Below are 19,138 nucleotides of genomic sequence, written 5' to 3'. Positions count from 1 at the left end.
CAGGATAAAACACAGCCTCTAATGCAGCATAAAAGGGACACCATTTGTCTTCTACTTGCCTCCTCCAGCTTTCCACTGCAACGATGCTGAGTGCCTTTGCAGCCTAATTAAGGATGGATGAAATTCATAAGAAGTGGTAACTGTAGCCAGTAAGTATGCGCGTAGCTGAGGAGATAAATGCAAAGCTCGTAGGGTGTTTTAAATTTAGGGTATGAGTAAGCGTGCACTTTGTGAAACATAGGCAGACTTGTGTTAAATATATGTAGTAAGTTAGTAAACTATACGGCATGCCAAAGTTAAAATAAATAGAAAATATGATGGAACAGAGGGTCACTTGCAGTCAAAAAACGGGATAGAAAAACTGTTAGGAAAAAATCATGGTGTGTCTAAACCGACAATTTTGTCAGACCCAATTCAGTCACATTTAGGTGGAGACACCCAAAATAGTCTCATATGTTGTCTACCCACTGCCAGGTGTGGGTTACCCCTTTCAAGTTGTTGGCAGAGAGTCTCATAGACTTCCAAAACAACACAGCCATTTGGAATGGAGGGTTCACTGAGACCACCGAATTGGACCACTCCGTGGATAGAAGGGTTAATTGATGATCAAATTGTCAAGGCTATGTGTGAGCAGGGGAGGGGGATAAGAAAAACAGAAATAGCAGAAAAGCAGTCAGAGCTTTTCTTTGAGCTGATACACGCTGATTGGCTGGGAACAAGACACCCTTGCCCAAGGTAGTTGACCTTTAGGACAGGGCTAAGGGAGGCTCCCGAAGGATTAGGGAGGTTCCTTGTTAAACAGAAACCTGCCATTAGGCTTCTGTTTACCTGGCCAGATCCTTTCTGTTTAGGGCACCAGCACTGCCTTTGGGGGGTCGCTTTGGACTGAACAGGGAGGATCCCATGAAGTCCCACTGTCAGCTGAGGCCTCTTGGCAGTTGATGGGTATTGGGGAAGAGTCAGTTTTCTTTGGGGCTGCAACTCCTGATATTCTTCCATAAATGGCCCTACACAGAAAATACTGGGCATTGAATGAACTCTCTTTGTCTCACTTTGGGAGTGAGAAATGGTGGGAGGATTTGGGAGGAGTTGGAGGAAAGGGAATGGAATCACGTCTAGATGTAGGCATGCCCTTGTCTCTTCCCTTGGGGGCTAATCCAATGGGGCAGGGAACCCGCTAGGTGACCTCTACAGTTTAAGATAATGTACTTTCCCTTCCCGGAATTCCAAGCCCTTTGTACAACCCCTAAGAGCAGGGCCTTGGTTAGGTTTGGCTGATCTGGCTGGGTCTGCCTTACTTTCTGAGGCTTGACTCAAAACTGTGTAACTGTATTTTTCTTTGCTTCCAAGTTTTTGCTTCAGATGCTGGTGAGAGTTTAAGCATGCTTTGTAAACTTAGCTTGGACTTCCTCTTTTTCTGAAGCTCTACCCTTCTGCCCTGAGGCGGCCTGCTCATGGCCTGTATCTGCCCTGCAAGATTATCTTCTCCATATTCATCGTTGGGGCAATTTAGAGATTAACAACTTGCCTGCCCTGGGTTTTTCTATTTAAACTCTAATAAATTATCCTTGAGTTTCTGTTTGAGTCTATTCTTGACTCTTTTATTAATAAAACAAAGACCCCCAGGAAGGGACCTAACTTCCCAGGTATCCTATGTTGAGTCTGCAGGGACGCCCCAAGATTTCTGGTAATGCTTTCCTCCTTTTTAATTCTTTAACTGGCAGAGAATGAACCCATTCCTGCACCTCTAGGTGGCATCAGTGGGGGTGTTGATCCAAACAAGTCATATGCATGTATGAAATTCTCAAAATAAATCACTGTATTCACAGACGCATGGAAACAGAGTTCTGGGCTCCAGCTTCAATAACGTGTCTGAAATCCTGTCTCAAAAGCAAAACAAAAACCACACCTCAAAACTTCAATAACGTGTCTGAAATCCTGTCTCAAAAGCAAAACAAAAACCACACCTCAAAACAGCAACCATAGTTTTAGTCTCTTCCCTCGGCCCCAAAATGTAAAGGTACCTTTTACTCAATGCAATACCTATTTTCACAGTGTATAATAAAAGAGAGGGCCAGGCGGTGGTGGCGCATGCCTTTAATCCCAGCACTCGGGAGGCAGAGCCAGGCGGATCTCTGTGAGTTCGAGGCCAGCCTGGGCTACCAAGTGAGTTCCAGGAGAGGCGCAAAGCTACACAGAGAAACCCTGTCTCGAAAAACCAAAAAAAAAAAAAATAAAATAAAATAAAAATAAAAGAGAGGATTTCAGAATGTATTTCAGTTGGAAGGAAGCAACATTAAAATGTGAGACTTTAAAGTGTCCGTACCTGAGTTGCTTTTAACTCACTCTGCCCAGAATAGATTTGCAAACGAAGTTAAGGAAGCTCCTAAAACCTAAGGGCCTCCCAACACCCGAACCTCGGGGGAGGTGCAAGCACCCCAGGGCGAGCATCTGAAGCAACTCTTTGCTGTGGGATGTTCTGTATGTCAAATGTGTTGCTGATTAGTCAATAATTAAAACACTGATTGGCCATTGGCTAGGCAGGAAGTGTAGGCGGGACAAGGAGGAGAATAAAGCTGGGAAGTGGAAGGCTGAGTCAGAGAGACACTGCCAGCCGCCACGATGAGAAACAGCATGTGAAGATGCCGGAAAGCCACGAGCCATGTGGCAAGGTATAGATTTATAAAAATGGATTAATTTAAGCTGAAAGAACAGTTAGCAAGAAGCCTGCCATGGCCATACAGTTTGAAACCAATACAAGTCTCTGTGTTTACTTGGTCGGGTCTGACGGCTGTGGGACTGGCAGGTGAGAGAGATTTGCCCTGACTGTGGGCCAGGCAGGAAAACTCAAGCAACAAATGGCGTCCAACGTGGTGGCAAGAGTTTCCACCTAAAAACCTGAGAAAAGATTCTAAAACGGAGCTAAAAACAGTTCCGAATTGTCTCTCTCAAATGAGCGGCAACTGCTGGTTTGAGCTACTGGTGGGTTCCTAGCGTGCGTGCTCGACCTGCCTATGGCGGGAATGAGGCCTTTGCAAGTGGCACTTTGAGCTGCATAGTAGATTTAGCCTTTGCTGGTGCAGAGCAAAAGGGGAGGTTTCTGGGCTACACGCTGCTTGGCTAAAAGCATAGACCCCCGATAGCTCCCAGAGCTGGCGGTAAACCATGGCCATGTTGGGAAGCTGAGGTGGGTGGATCCAGCAGCCACAGCTGCTGCAGTTTAAGGCAATAGATTCACAATAAGACAGATTCAGATGTAATAGTTTACAATGTGTGTAAAAGATACGTAGGCTTGAAAGAGACAGAAAAGATGATATATAGAGTTATAGAAATAAATACATAGTTTTAAAAAATAAAGTCTTTAAAGAGACAGTAAAGGTAGTATAAAAAATAAGCCACGTAAAAATGGATATTACACAGAGAATCTGCATTGTCTTGTCTTTGGGACTTTTAACTGCAGAAAAACATTTCATTATAAAAGCTGTTGAGTTACGCCAAAATGTATATTTTAAAGGTATCTTGACTTCAAAATTTGAATATAAGGATATGTTACTTTGGAAAGGAGACTCTGCTTTTGTTCCCACAGAAAGCCAGAGGCTATGGATTTGTTCCAGATTAAGATACATCAGGTTTGACCAGCCAAGACCCCCTGAAAGGTCTCCGATGACACCATGGCCCAGATGATCCAACATCCAGAATGGTTTGAAGGCAACTGACTCAGACGATACACCCTCATGGACTTTTCCATGATCCTAAAATTTTCTTTGTATCCCCATAAGATACAGCGCCCCCCTCCAGCAGGAAGTAGTAAGAGAAACTACGCCCAAATTCCCAAATTATATGTAATTTTACTTTGTTAAGGTTAAAACCTTCCTTTTTTTTTTTTTTAAAAAAAAGGGGGGAAGTGCTGTGGGATGTTCTGTATGTCAAATGTGTTGCTGATTAGTCAATAATTAAAACACTGATTGGCCATTGGCTAGGCAGGAAGTGTAGGCGGGACAAGGAGGAGAATAAAGCTGGGAAGTGGAAGGCTGAGTCAGAGAGACACTGCCAGCCGCCACGATGAGAAACAGCATGTGAAGATGCCGGAAAGCCACGAGCCATGTGGCAAGGTATAGATTTATAAAAATGGATTAATTTAAGCTGAAAGAACAGTTAGCAAGAAGCCTGCCATGGCCATACAGTTTGAAACCAATACAAGTCTCTGTGTTTACTTGGTCGGGTCTGACGGCTGTGGGACTGGCAGGTGAGAGAGATTTGCCCTGACTGTGGGCCAGGCAGGAAAACTCAAGCAACAACTCTTGCTTTGGATTGAATCATCCCCCTCCTCCCTGAACCCAACCCTTCCGCCTCCGGAGGAGGCCGAATTGGCTTCCGCTCTAGGCAGCTCCCGGCTCGTTTTCATGGTGCACGCGGCCTCTCTAGCCGCACTCGCCGTCCTCTCGGTGTCAGCGCGGGGAAGGCGGGAGTGTGGCGCGCCGAGTCTGGCCTGTGCAGATACGGTGCTTCCGGAGATCGGCCGAGACCCGTGGCAGCTCAGGTAGACCCGGCCGCACGTGAGTGGAACGTAGGGGGCCGCGGGGTACACGGAGGAGGGTTGGGAGGGGAGGCCTGCAGGGCGGAGGGGGCTTGCGGCTTGCAGCTGCAGCCTGGCACCCTGCGGTGCCCGGACTACAGTCGGTCCGCCACCGCTTCTGGGCCACAGCCTGCAGTTTTGTAGTTTGCACTTGGAGTTGAATCCGGGGCCTCGCTCAAGCTGTAGGGCTCCGGGGCAGAGCTGCACCCCCTGCCTCATCAGTTTGGGGATTCGCTCTTGCTGAACTGCCTCCAACCCGACCAGCCACCTGAGTAGTTCAGATTACAGATGAGAGTAACCAGGCCTGGCTCTTTAAAGTTTTGTTGGTTTGGTTTGTTTTTCCAGACAGTTTATCTGTGTAGCCTTGGCTATCCCGGAAGTCTCAATGTAGACCAGGCTGGCCTGGAACTCACAGAAATCCGCCTGCCTCTACCTCCCAAGGGCTGATTAAAGGCGTGCACCACCTCGCCCGACTTTAAAAAACAATTTTTAAAACTACTTGATATGTGTGGGTGTTTTGCCTGCATGTGGGTCTGTGCTCCAGCGCATGCCTGGTACCCAGGGAGGTCAAACAGAGAGCCTGATTCCCTTGGAACTGGAGTTACAGAGGTTGTGAGCCACCGTGTGGGTGCTGAGAATTGAACCCAGGTTTTCTAGAAGAGCAGCCGGTGCTCTTAACTGCTGACTCATCTCTCCAGCCCCCTCTTTTAAGTTTTTAATTCACAGTCTTCTCAGCCCTAGCCATGTGATTTGGTTAAGCATTTTAGTGGGTTGGGTTTTTGTTGTTTTTAAATTCCTACCCTAGTATCGTGTACATGATAGATGTTTGTTGGACCTGTTTGATGGTTTGAACCATTTTGATGTGGTTATGAGATAGAGGCATTAATGCGTGCATCCCATACAGGGTTGGGGTGGAACTTACAAGTAACGAGGTGTGATGTTTCTAGAAAGCAGAAAGACTTGAAATATTCTTTTACATGGGTTGGTGGAAAGCACACTGTGTAGTGCGTGCCTTCACGCTATGAGGTGATAGTGGGAAGATCTGCTTTGAGCAAGTGGGACCATACAGGCAGCCTGATGTGGTGGTAGTAGTTGGAGAATATGAAACCCCAGAGCCAGCATATGAGGAGGTTTTGGCCAGTGAGTGATTGGCCGAACTTGATGAACCTAGAGACAGTGCAACCTGAAGTTGGGTTAAGAAGTATTTTTTCGGCCGGGCGGTGGTGCCGCAAGCATTTAATCCCAGCACTTGGGAGGCAGAGGCAGGTGGATCTCTGTGAGTTTGGGGCCAGCCTGGACTACAGAGTGAGTTCCAGGAAAAGGCGCAAAGCTCCACAGAGAAACCCTGTCTCAAAAAACCAAAAAAAAAAAAGAAAAAAAAAAAAAAGTATTTTTTCCAGTGGGGATAAGCAGTTCATTAAATTATTCATAAATGAATAAACAAAGCAGATGCTGGAAATCCCGAGGTTCCTGTTATATAAAATCCCCAGGAATTCAGTTAATGCTATTAAAAAAAAAAATAATAAGGTTGAGCTGTGGTGGTGCACATCCTTAATCCCAGGACTCAGCAAGCAGAGGCAGGCAGATCTCTGTGAGTTCCAGGCCAGCCTGGTCTACAGAGTGAGATCCAGAACAGGCTCCAAAGCTACACGGGAGGCAGAGCCAGGCGGACCTCTGTGAGTTCAAGGCCAGCCTGGGCTACCAAGTGAATTCCAGGAGAGGCGCAAAACTACACAGAGAAACCCTGTCTCAAAAAATCAAAAAAAAAAAAAATTCATAGTAACAAGTCCATAACAAACACTACCCCCACTAAAACATTTTGCTAATTTGGATCTCATGAATTTGAACTATCACTCCCTAAAGTTAAGGAAGTTTTCCAATAGTTCTAATAAAACCCAAGTGTTCAAATACTTTCAAAATTATACCTAGACATTCTTACGGACAAATGCTAACATCGACTAAATGGATCAGTGTTTCTGCAGGCCCTTCTTGGATACATGTGGTACTGTGTATGTATCTATTTTGTTTAAATGAAAAGATGTTTTATTGGTAAGATGTTCGTGGTGAACTAAAGGTATAGACTGACATAGTCCACAGTGAGTTAGGAAGTCCATGGACCCTCACTACCTGTTTACGGCGGATTTCATCAGAGGGTGTGATTCTGGTTTCTGCTGGGTCTGAGAGTAATTCACAAGCAGTAAACAATAGTATTTCTGAGCTGACATAGTGACACTCACCTGTAATCAAGAAGCAGTTGCTGGGAAAACAGATCCAAAGGGCTATGTGGCAGAACTATAACCTGTAAGAGCATAGAAAGAGCTGGAATGAGGGATGGAGGGGTGGAGCAGAGAAGAAACAACCCATGTGTGAGCTTTAGAAGGCCGAATGTGACGGCTCAAGATGGATGGCTGCCTAAAGGTCCATGCTAACCTGACTCTTGACCAGGTTAATCAGGACTGCTTAATCAGGAAGCTAATGACACTTCCCAGGGCCAACTGCCTTGACTCAAGCGTGTGCACTTTTACGCTGATGGTTCACCCAAGTAAATGGTATTTACTATTTACAGTAGGCCACTGTAACTTTCATTTTTATTGCATCAGTTTGCGTGTGATCAGGTTATATGTGTGATGGGGGAAGAGGGCGCTGGTGTACGTGAAGACCAGAGGTTGATGGTGAGTGTCCTCCTCAATCGATCTCTACTGTGTGTTTCGAGACTGGGTCTCTTTGCTCTGCCTGGAGTGCCCTCATTCAGTGAAATTCCCTAGCAACAAGCCCCAGGGATCCTCCTGTCTCCAGGATTACAGATGTGCGCCAAAGCACTGAACTTCTCTGCTTTTGTGGGCCCTAGGGCTAATGCCTGGGTCCCTAGGCTTACATGACTAACACTGGGCCATCTGTCTGTTACCAACAGCCTTGTCTGAGAAAGAAACACCAACCCTCAGATACGGCATTTAAACTGTGCAGTTCCTGTAAATGATTCTTCAGGAAATCAATTTTAGCAAAGCTCTGTGCTTACTAGAAGGTTCTGAAAATGGGGTTGCCAAATTTAGCAGATAAAGGTACAGGATTGCCCCATTAGATATTTATTCAGACAGATGGGATTAACTTGTTAGCAATATGTGGGACATAATTAAAATAAATCTTTTAATCCGTTATCAGAAGCTCAGATTGACAAACTTGGCTGATAATTCTGAATCTGCTAATAGCTATAGACACTGCTTAAACAGTGACACCAGAGAGATCCTTACTTTAAAACAATACAGTGGCAGGGACTGGAGAGATGGCTTAGCAGTTAGAGCACCGGCAGCTCTTCCAGAAGATTTCCAGCACCCAACAGCAGCTCACAACTATAACTCCAGTTCACTTTCTTTTTTTCTTTTTTGGTTTTTCAAGACAGGGTTTTTCTGTGTAGCTTTGCACCTTTCCTGGAACTTGCTTTGGAGACCAGGCTGGCCTCGAACTCACAGAGATCCGCCTGCCTCTGCCTCCCGAGTGCTGGGATTAAAGGCATGCGCCACCACAGCCCGGCTCCCAGTTCACTTTCTAGCATTGCATTCATGTAGTACACAGACATCCATGCAGGCAAACACCTATATACATTAAAAATGCAGTAATTCGACAGGCAGTTTTACAGTTGACCCATCAAAAATTATAGTTCTCTAGAAGCTGGGATTTCTAAAACTGAACTTCCTGAGTTCCGAGATAACATTTTTCCTCTATCTTCAGTGTAAGAGTGTGCCATCACTCCTGTTGATACAGTGCTGGGAATTGAACCCAGGGCCTTATGTCTAATTCAAGGAGTTCAGGGCAGAATACTCTTGAGTTTCCTGTTCCGGGCCATTGTTAAGGATTCCATCTACACACTGAATTGTGAATTTTCCTTCTTCTGTATCTAAGATCATTTCTACCTTGTTCTCCCCTTCACTACTCTCTCCTTGGGTTCCAAGTTTTTGGGTCCCTGTAAGAAGTGGCAGCCAGCACTTCCATCTCGTTCTCTCTTTCATCCAGATCACTCCCCAAGATGGGTGTCTTATTGTACATAGCAACAGCCATGCAACTGCCATTGTGAATCACTGGCAGTCTCAGCCCACACATGCATGTAGTACTTTCTCAAGGACTACAGTGCATTCTCTGCTCGTTCAGCTGACTTCAGGCCATCGTAATACTTGCACAGCAGATCCCGCAGTTTGTTTCATTAACTTTCTTTCCCTGGGGAGACCTGATCAAACATCTGCTTAGCACAGGTGGGACACCACCCACAAACCTCTAACGATCCACCAAAGTACCGGCTGGTGAGCCAGGGAGTTTGTTTGGCTTATGTTATAGAGTATTGATGAGAGTAACCCTGAAACAGCTACAGGGGCTCACCCCATAATGCATGACAACAGCTTGGAGGCTAGATCCTTGAGTCCTTCCTTCAGTTAACCTATCTTCCTGTAAAGGGTTTCCCTCATCATTGTAGTGTCACTGTGTCAGTTCGTTGCTGCTATGGGTACCAGACCAAAGACATCACCACTCCAAGATGGTCGTGGGGGATTATGCTGTGCCCAGAGAGAAGCCATCGTGCAATGAACTCACGGCCCTCTATATTTTCTTGTAAAGATTTTAATGTTTAAGCTTTGTGTGTGTGGTTCTTCATCTATAGTTGGTGTTTGTTCATCCAGAAGAAATCTAGTTTTGTTTTTTTTTTTCCACGTTAGCCAATAATCCTTTTCATTTGGATTTTTTAATGCCCATCTATTTTTAGTACCACGTCATACACCAACCCCAATCTGTTCTCGTGTGTTTGTCTATACTACAGCCATACCATACTGTCTTTAATCATCTTTCTAGTAAATCAGCTGTTTCTTTCTTTCACGTTTTCTTGGACCTTTACTCTTTCATGCAAACCAGCTTTCAAACTCCAACAAGATGGAATAGAATTCCCGATTGCCTTTTGATTGAAACGGTATTGAATTTGTAAAATTCCATAAGGTCTCCTGTGTCTTTTGCAACATTTGTGTATTGTGTAAACCAAACAGTGTTTTGGTTCCTGGCATCCTCATTAAATCCCCTATTAGTTCTGAGCAGTTTGTCTGTTGAACCTCTTTTCTCACATGGATATGTCGTGTTTCTTCTTTCTCTCCTTAAATCGTGGAGCTGTGATAGGAAGTATTCTGGTGTAGTTCTGACCTGGCAAGGACTCTTTCTCACATTCCATGATTAAATGCATTCTTACTTGCTGTAGGCTTTGCTCTTTCCTACTCCTTATTTGCTCTGTTTTGCTTTTGTTTTCTAAAGAAGTGCTGCATTTGACTGCTTTTTGCAGTTTTCCAAATCAGAGTGTTCAGCGTAAATCTGTCTTTAATGTTTTCTCTAGGTTGACCTGCCAAAGAGATTTCTAGACAAAACAGGGGAAACGTGCTAGACTCAAGGATGATGGATCCGTGTTCAGTTGGAGTCCAGCTTCGGACCACACATGACTGCCATAAAACCTTCTACACTCGGCACACAGGTTTCAAGACTTTGCAAGAATTGTCATCAAATGACATGCTTTTGCTTCAGCTTAGGACTGGAATGACACTTTCTGGGAATAATACAATTTGTTTGCATCATGTGAAAATTTATATTGACAGATTTGAGGAGTTACAGAAGTCCTGTTGTGACCCATTTAACATACACAAAAAGCTAGCCAAAAAGAACCTGCATGTAATTGACTTAGATGATGCCACGTTTCTCAGTGCAAAGTTTGGAAGACAGCTGGTACCTGGTTGGAAGCTTTGCCCCAAGTGTACCCAGATCATCAATGGGAGTGTGGACGTTGATTCAGATGACCGCCAGAGAAGGAAACCCGAATCAGATGTATGTATACATGCAATTGTAAATGCTTTCTACAGTTTGGGACTTAAGCTAGACAGAGTAACTGTGAGGAATCATGTTTACATTCTTACCACATTCATTAGCATACAACAGATTTAGAGTTGAGGTGAAAGAAAATTATGTGTCAAATGTTTCCATACACTCAAGGTCCAGAATGAGCAGTAAACAAGGGCTTAGAAAGAGCATAATGTGCCCAAGACTCCATGGCTGCAGCTTCTGTTCTTAGACCTTAGGAAGAAGCCGTTAGGAATGGCCTTCAGAACGCTGGCGCAGACCGACTTGGGGAACTTAGATCCTTTTCTGGTACTAAGTAGCTAATGGATGTGTCACCTGCTGGACACTACACACCAGGAGGAATGTCCCTTTTTGTGCAGGACTGCTTTAAAAAAAAAAGTGTCAAAGACCTGGCTTAGAATTGATTTTTGTTTTGTTTGATATAGTGGCTTACTCTAGCTGACTGGAACTCTCCATGTAGTCAAGACAGCCTCAGTCTTGGGGCAGGGATCTTCTGTCAACCTCCCCAGAACTAGGATTCCCAGGCATGAGTCACAGTGCCCAGGAGTCATTGAGTTTAATGTCGGTTTTTCTCCTTTGAAATTATCCTGTTCGTCTTTAAGAGTTTGAAATATTTCTGACTTTTCATAATGCTTCTGCCTCTAAATTCTGGGTATAGCTAAGGTTAAACTTAGGGTTCCCTGTGCTCAAAGAGCACACAGTTTTACATTGTAAATTGTGAAGCACTGTATGCCTCTTCCCTAGTCACGTGCCCATATGGGGGTCATTTCCCTCTCCTGTTAAGAAGCTGAGACTCCTGCAGCTGGCTGTACTGTCAGGAGCACTTGTCAGTTTCTCTGTAAGCATTGTACAATTCTTGCTGCTAGCCTGTTTCCTCACTTTTCTCCTGTTTGCTGTATTACTAAGCCAAATTAAAATGTTCAGTTGTGTGTACTGTGTTCTTCTCAGGCCTGTCTCCAGGACCCCGCACTACTGGAATGTCGTCATAGATACCTGCTGATTCTATCATATCAGCATCCTCGCCCCGTGTCCATTGTTCTTACATGACCGATTTCCCATCATCTCGTCTTGGCTTGGGGTGTACGAAAGCCTGTCGAAAAACCACTTACTTTTACATCCTCAGACAGCAAACTTAAACCCTGAAGCCCCAGGGTTTTGTTTTGCCAAAGCCTTAAAAAAACGTTGCAGTGCAGTCCAAAACATGCAGCCTCGTTGCTTCTCTCCTCTTAACGTCCGAGGTTCTGAAGGACCAGGGAATTGTTATTTGGAACCTTGGTTCTGTGCTGTTGGGATGGTTTGGGCTGTCTTCCCTCTGGTGGCAGCAGCCATGTCTGTCTTTAGTGTGCCAGTCTCCGGCACCTGCTGTCCAAGAGACTGAAGGGACAGGAACAGTGCCGATAATTGACTACTACAGTAAAGGTGGAATAGAGACTGCCAGGGTGGATTTACCCACCGTCCTTTTCCTGTGTGTCCCAAACCGCCTTCCCGAGTCGGGATGCACCGGCTAATGCTGAGTAAAGTACTACTGTGTGGTGTCGAGATTGAAATGTACAGTTTTCCTTACTTTCTTTCAGGGAAGAACTGCTAAGGCGCTGAGGTCGCTGCAGTTCACAAACCCGGGAAAGCAAACTGAATTTGCTCCAGAAAGCGGAAAACGGGAGAAAAGGAAGCTGACCAAGAACTCGAGCGCTGGCTCTGACAGGTAGGCTGCTGGCCCCGTCTGCAGATTGTCTGGTAGCTTGCTGGTTCCCGTCGGCTTTGCCTCCACGGTTTTCCGTAACCTTCAATTTCCTGACCAGTCATTTTAAATTGCATTCTGAGTTTGTGAAACCTTCCGAAAGCCTTGGCTATTACTCATAGGAAAGTAAGGTGTCCCTTGGAATTCTAGAAGCTTCTTTCTGAGACGGTAGCTTGAGGTGAACGAGGTAATGTTTTGGAATGAGAATTAAAATGGTGTTTGGCCAAGTTACTGTTTGCAAAATGTGATACTGATGATCTCTTCTTCATATGTTAGCTTCCTGGGAGACAGCTGACCCAAAAGTCATTGCATTTATGAGTACCCTAGTACTTTGGATTTTGTACAGGTCTGAAGTAGACACACGGTTCTAGGGCAGTCAACAGAATGAACAAGAACTAAGTCATTTAAAATACGTCCTTAAATTGAGAGTCAAAAAATACTGACATTTATTATAACAGGTCAGGCTATTTCCTAACTGGAATCGACATTTTTACCTTTATTCCATCTGTTAAGTTTTTCCGTTGAGTGATTTAAAATATTTTCAGACCATATTTGCCAGAAGTCATTAAGAAACATGAAACAGATTGATTAGAGTGTAAGACCTCTCGGGGAGGCTGTGTCCTGTATCATTTGGTAACTAGAGAAACAAGTCTCTACCAACTACTCATTCCTGTGTCGGCTTGTGTAAAGCCGCTTGAGGGGACATTTCCTTACAGAGTTCTTTTTCTTCTTCTGATTATACTGTGTACACATCCGAGTGTGTATGCGTGCGAATGCATGCATGTACCATGGTGTGTGTGTGAAAGTCTGATATGGGATGTCGTTCTGTATGCTGTGAATATGTGTTGCTCTGATTGGTTGATAAATAAAACACTGATTGGCCAGTAGCCAGGCAGGAAGTATAGGCAGGGTAGGCAGACAAGGAGGATTCTGGGAAGAGGAAGGCTGAGTCAGGAGTCACCAGCCAAACACAGAGGAAGCAAGATGACGAGGCAGAACTGAGAAAAGGTACCAAGCCATGTGGCTAAACATAGATAAGAATTATGGGTTAATTTAAGTATAAGAGTTAATCAGTAATAAGCCTGAGCTAATGGCTGAGCAGTTATAAATAATATTAAGCCACTGTGTGATTATTTTATAAAAGGCTATGGGACTGTGGTTGAGAGATTTGTCCCGACTGCGGGGACCTGGCGGGACCAGAGGAGAAACTTTCAGGCTACAGAAGTCAGAGGAAAGCTGGCATATGTTTCTGCCTCCTGTCTTGGGTTCAGGGGTCACCCTAGTTATCAAGCTGGCATGCCCGCCGAGCATGTTTGCCATCTGAGCCTCTTTCAGCACGGAGAGTCTGGTCCCCTCTGCCCGTCTGAAATTTCTTCTGCGGAGTATAGATTAGGCCCTGAGCCTGGTAGATGATGCGCTGGCTTAGAGGGCTTCGTTCCTCCAGAAAAATATTGTATCTCCTTAATTGTTTCAGTATCTTATTTCAAGTCAATATTTAAAAATAGTATCATGTATGAAGTGCAGCTCACTGTTTTGTTTTGCAGACAAATTATTCCAGCAAAGAGTAAAGTCTACGACAGCCAGGGTCTGCTGATTTTCAGTGGCATGGACCTCTGTGACTGCCTTGACGAGGACTGCTTGGGGTGCTTCTACGCCTGCCCCACCTGTGGGTCTACCAAATGCGGGGCTGAGTGCCGCTGTGACCGCAAGTGGCTCTATGAGCAGATAGAGATTGAAGGAGGAGAGATAATCCATAACAAACATGCTGGGTAATTTATAGTGTCAAACTCGGGGCTCTTTAAAACTCCTCTCTCTCCCCCTCTCTCTCCCCCTCCCTCCCCCCCCCCCAAATTCTGTCGCTTTGAAATGCAGTTATAGCCTAGTTGTTGGAAAATAAATCTGAAACACTCCAGTATGAACTTGGTTGCATTTGGGGTGCTTTACAGTTGTTTATTTGATGGAAATTTAGATGGGGTCTTTCTCCAGAGCCAGCTTGAAGCCTGTCTTGGCCAGTCTAACAAATGTAGGTAGTTTGCCCCGTTTAGGGTTCCCATATGCATATATTTCAGTAGTAATGATTTAGTTGCATCCCGCCCATCTCAGAGCAGCCTATGCAGATTTGAGTTTACCTCAGTATGCTGTTAGCTGCATGGAGTCCTAACTGAGCAGTGCAGAAGTCAGGATGTGCTTAGCAGCTGTGCTTCGTGCTCTGTGCCAATCGTGAGCTTCTTTTCCGTTCTGCCAGTGGTTGCTGTCTGTACAACTGTTATTTAATTCACTTACAGCAAAGCATGTGGTCTCTTATCTCCCTGTCACCCATATGATATTTTACAAAAGTGATCACCCAAATAACTGGCCAGCAAAGACGAAAGTGCAGCGAAGAAGTGAGCAGTCACCGTTCTGGAAGTAAATTCGGATCAGTCGTAAATGGAATTGTCGTAAATAGAAGGCGTCGCTGGTAACAGGAGTATTGATACCATTGCTGTTCTGGGGACAGATGTGCATCAGAGGAACCTGGTGATGGAAAGTTACCCACTCCTCTGGGGAAAGTGGCTCTGATGAGCAGGAAGATTGTGCCAGGAAAGCGATGGTGAAAACTTCACATTCAAGGCTGTTTATTGTAAATAGATATTTCACAACATTGAATGATCAGAAAGGTTTCTATTTAATGTTAACAAAACAGGCAATCACTGTTCAGACTAATTTTGGGCAATAAAATAAAACTCCAGTTCTTAATACGTAAACTTTACTTTTCTTGTCCATTTATAGCTACAAATTTTTAATATTTTGATGGATATTTAAAGGGTCGTATAGGAATCCTCATTCCCCTTGGTTATTAGCATTTCTTTGGTGGTGTGACCCCACACTGTTGTGCAGATAGGTCCAGCACTTAGCTGGGAACAGGACCTATGACACAAAATTGTTCCATGCAACAGAGTAGTTGAATGTTAGGCTGTTTTGAAAATAACCTAGATACCTAAGTGCTAAAATACAGTTCTTTTTCTTCCAACTAGAGATGAACACAAATGGTTATTACACTCTCTGTTTTTCACTTTTTAATCTATGCATTCTTGATGAAAATCTGTTCCTGGGGAAAAATTCTTTCCTCTTTTTCCATGTAAAGCATGCGTACAGTCCATAAATGACTGCACATTTGTCATGGTAGCTGTCCCATTACTGTGAAGAGACACCATGACCAAGACAACTCCTGTAACAGAAAGCAGTTTCAGAGGCTTTTAGCCCGTTATCATTATGGCAGAGTGTGGTGGTATGCAGACAGATACTGGAGCAGCAGCTGAGACTTTTATATCCTTATCCACAGGCAGAGAAAGAGTGGGCCTGGCCTACTCTTACAAGAAAGCAGTTTCAGAGGCTTAATCCATTATCATGGCAGAGAGTGGAGGTATGCAGACAGATGTTGGAACAGCATCTCAGACCTTTGCATCCTTATCCACAGGCAGAGAAAGAGATAGACTAGGCCTGGCCTGGGCTTTTGAAATCTCAAAGTTCATCCCCAGTGACACACTTACCTCCAACAAGACCACACCTCCTAATCCTTAGCAAATAGTGCCACTCCCTGGTGATTAAGCGTTCAAAGGGGCTGTGGGGGGTGTTTTTTTATTCAGAACATCACTTTATATAAAATGGCTCTATTTCAGCATTCCTGAACAGATCTTTTTGTAAATAGTAATAACTTTTTCCAAGGGGAAACTTGAACAGTTTTGCTGTTTCTGTGCTGTTAGAACTGATACCCATACAGTGAGGTTTGAGAGTTCTAAAAATGTCCCTTCAGGGGGTAATGAAAAAAATGGAGAAACGAGAACTCGTGGGATAGAAAGAAATAAAGTTTTTGGATATTGATTAAATCTCGGGGAGAAATCTGTATGGGTGTTTGTGGGGCAAAGGGAGTGTCTCCAGACTTCTTAATAACTAAAGCCTTTTGTAAGCTCCTGTCACTTAGGACATGGCCACTAAACCAAGGGTCTGTTGTTTCTGAATACAGTATCTTAATCAGACTTTTAGTAGTTTGGAATAGTGTGCAGCTTTGAAGCTAAATTTATGTAGTCAGTTTGAGTTGACCATTAGAATACTGTTTTTGTTCATTTTGTTATCTCTACACTCACTGGTTTTCCTTTGATTTTAACGTTAAAAGGCAGAATTGTTTATTTTTTCTGGATTAAGGAAATATTTTGTAGGGATATAGGGAGACTCCAGTTTTATCTGAATCCTTAAGATCATTTGGTTTTAGTGATTTTTTTTTCTTGTTCCTGCTTTGACTCCTAAATGTGAGTTAGGACTGTACATTGCTTATACTCTTCAGAGAGAGTCTAGTGTGTGTTTATTTCCCTTTCCTTACTACATCGCACAGGCTGGCCTTGGAGTTCTGCAGTCTTATTACCTCAGCCCTCGTGGGGTGACATGCATGTGTCACCCACATATCATGCGAGGTTGTTGTAGGGGTTTATTTTTGCTTACAGGGGGACTCTATTTCTGATGGAGAAAAGACTTTATATAAAATGGCTCTATTTCAGCATTCCTGAACAGATCTTTTTGTAAACAGTAATAACTTTTTCCAAGGGGAAACTTGAACAGTTTTGCTGTTTGTTCTTTGTCCGTTTGGGGACCAATGAGCATATTGCAGTGTTTATAGGCAAATGTATATCTGCTCTTGAGTAAACTAATAAAGACTGTATTTTAGAAATAACACGGGCTTGCTGTTCATTATTTTTAGGTATGTGTGTGAGCAGTGTGCATGTGTATGTGTGCTCATGGATGTTCAGGCCCAACATTGACTTGGATGTCTCCTCAGTCACTTGCCACGTTCTTTACTGAGGCTGGGTGACTCACTGGCCCTGGAACTTGCTGATTGGACTGTTCTAGCTAGTCAGTTTACACAGGGGGTGTCACCCCAGCTCTGTGATTACAGGTGGGCCACTGCACCCACAAACTTGTAGTGGGTACTGGGGATCCAGACCCATCCTCACTTGAGCACAAACACTTTGTCCACTGAGCTATCTGCCACTGAAAAGAATCCCTTTCTGTTATTTGGTGTAGATTCTTGTTGGTTGGTTGTTTAACAAGAGTATTTGAGTCTTTGGGAAAGTGTTACTGCCCAGAAATCCATAGTCCTGTCTTTCTGCTCACACTCCTCTAAAAGGTAATGAAAAGTTGGTTGACAGTGCAGAACAAGGGAGTGTGTCCCAGCTGGAGTGACCTTCCATGTTAAACTTCCCACTAAATCATGGTCACCGGGTGAAAAAGCTTACAGTGCTTACTGAAAACTCTTGTGACACCTTAGTTTTTGCTGACATCTGCTGGTATCTCTTTGAAATAAGCATCATAGACCCAAGAGCTTATGAACCCAGGAGCCAAATGACCCTTTGGCTTTGTAAGTTGATTGTATTAAGTGTTGTCAAAGGTGGAAAGCACACTAGTTTTTAGAAATTAAAGAACATATTTAGTGTGTGAGTGCCATGGAATGGGGGGAGTCGGCTGACACCTGGATTCATTTCTCTCCTTCCACCTTTCCATGGATCCTGGGGATCCAACTTAGTTCACCAGGCTTTTGCCAGATCCTCTGCCCCCTGGTTTTCTGGTTGGTAAATGTTGCAGAAATCTTTCTGGAATAAGCACTCTGATACCAATGGGAGGGGAAGAGGGGCGATGTCACGGTGGCTGGAAGCCAGAATTGCTTGCTCCTCAAAGGCCTTGGGATTGGTCCCGTTCCAATTCCTCCAAAACCGCAGCTAGAGCAGGCAAGCAAGCAAGATGAAGTGTCGCAGCAGTCAGCAGGTGACTAAGGACGACAGCCTTGGGGTCAGCTCTTTCTCCGGGTGGTTCTGTTTTAGGTCGCAAGTGAAGTCATGCTCAGCAAATAGGCAGTAGAAACAATGCTCTACATTACTAAGTAGATCAGTAAATCAGCGTCTAATAATTGGTCTTTGCTGCCATATTCTACTTCGGTAAGTGTTCTGACATTTACATGGAGATACCTAGTTGAGTGGATTCTATAACACATACCGGACTGAGTCCGTTTCTCTGGAGAACAGTAACTGATAGAGTAACCCAGTTAACTTCTGTTCCAGAATACTTCCCAGAAAGACCCTGCCTTTAAATCTGAGAAAAATCCATCACTAGATTTTCTCTTACACAACTACGTAGGGAGGGCAGCCTAGAGTAAGCATTGGAGGAACCGGAACTGTTAGGCACACGGGCCTGCTTGCTTCCACGGAAGGAGAGTGACAGAAGGGGAGTGGTGCCTGGTCCCCGGGAACGCTGCAGTGAGATCGGCCAGCCAGCCGGCTGGTCTGACCTGCATCTGAATTTCCCACAAATCCTGGCCGTGTTTCTCAGTAAACAGAACTTCTTCATGAGAGAAGCCCCATGTGCTCTGCATCCTCCATTAACAGAATCCATCCTTAATACAAATCCTTCCCCTAGGCCCTAGACCTGAGCAGTTTCCCAGTCAATAGAGCTCATTCTTACGATAAAGGCCTCTCAGGTACTGTGCTGTAGAGGGTATTTTGCAAGGGAGTTTCCATGAAGCCACCCTTGAAGCTTTGTTATGAGAATTGTCACGGCGACTCTCTTCCCCCCAACCTCCACACCTCCACCCCACCCCCACCCCCTGCAAAATTTTACTGTGTAAGAAAATAAAGCCACAGGATCAGACTCTAGAGCCGTGGTTCTCAGCCTTCGTGACTCGGCAACCTTTCTATACAGTTCCTCATGTTGTGGTGACCCCTAGCCAGAAAATTATTTTGTTGCTACTTCACAACTGTAATTCTGCTACTGTTGTGAATTGTAATTATCTGCTATCCAGGATACCTGATGTGACCCCCAAATGGGTCACGACCCACAGGTTGAGAATCACTGCCTTAGACATTTTGATCCAGTTGGACTGACCAAGTGTGGCTGTTCACATTCTCACCTCCTTGAGATTCATTTAT

At 44.5% G+C, this 19,138-nt stretch overlaps 1 protein-coding gene across 3 annotated transcripts; it reads left to right on the top strand.

Moving 5' to 3' along the window:
- Nucleotides 1-4,021: 4,021 nt before the first annotated feature.
- Arl14ep (ADP ribosylation factor like GTPase 14 effector protein) lies at nt 4,022-16,893 on the top strand. Of its 3 annotated transcripts, none has more exons than XM_052724330.1 (5): nt 4,022-4,112; nt 9,936-10,417; nt 12,025-12,152; nt 13,733-13,957; nt 14,474-16,893. In XM_052724330.1, exons 2-5 carry the CDS (start codon nt 9,992-9,994, stop codon nt 14,526-14,528), a joined length of 834 nt encoding a protein of 277 aa, XP_052580290.1. In that variant the 5' UTR covers nt 4,022-4,112; nt 9,936-9,991; the 3' UTR covers nt 14,529-16,893. The 3 variants fall into 3 exon arrangements, with proteins under 3 accessions (XP_052580290.1, XP_052580288.1, XP_052580289.1); XM_052724328.1 differs by lacking the exon at nt 4,022-4,112 and adding an exon at nt 4,213-4,556; XM_052724329.1 differs by lacking the exon at nt 4,022-4,112 and adding an exon at nt 4,214-4,540.
- Nucleotides 16,894-19,138: the final 2,245 nt, after the last annotated feature.

The sequence above is a fragment of the Peromyscus californicus genome, unplaced genomic scaffold (genome assembly GCF_007827085.1).
Source record: "Peromyscus californicus insignis strain IS unplaced genomic scaffold, ASM782708v3 Scaffold_7__1_contigs__length_154581171, whole genome shotgun sequence".
Taxonomy (NCBI): Eukaryota; Metazoa; Chordata; class Mammalia; order Rodentia; family Cricetidae; genus Peromyscus; species Peromyscus californicus.
The sequence above is the reverse complement of the archived record's forward strand: the minus strand, read 5'-3'. Positions and strand labels throughout refer to the sequence as shown.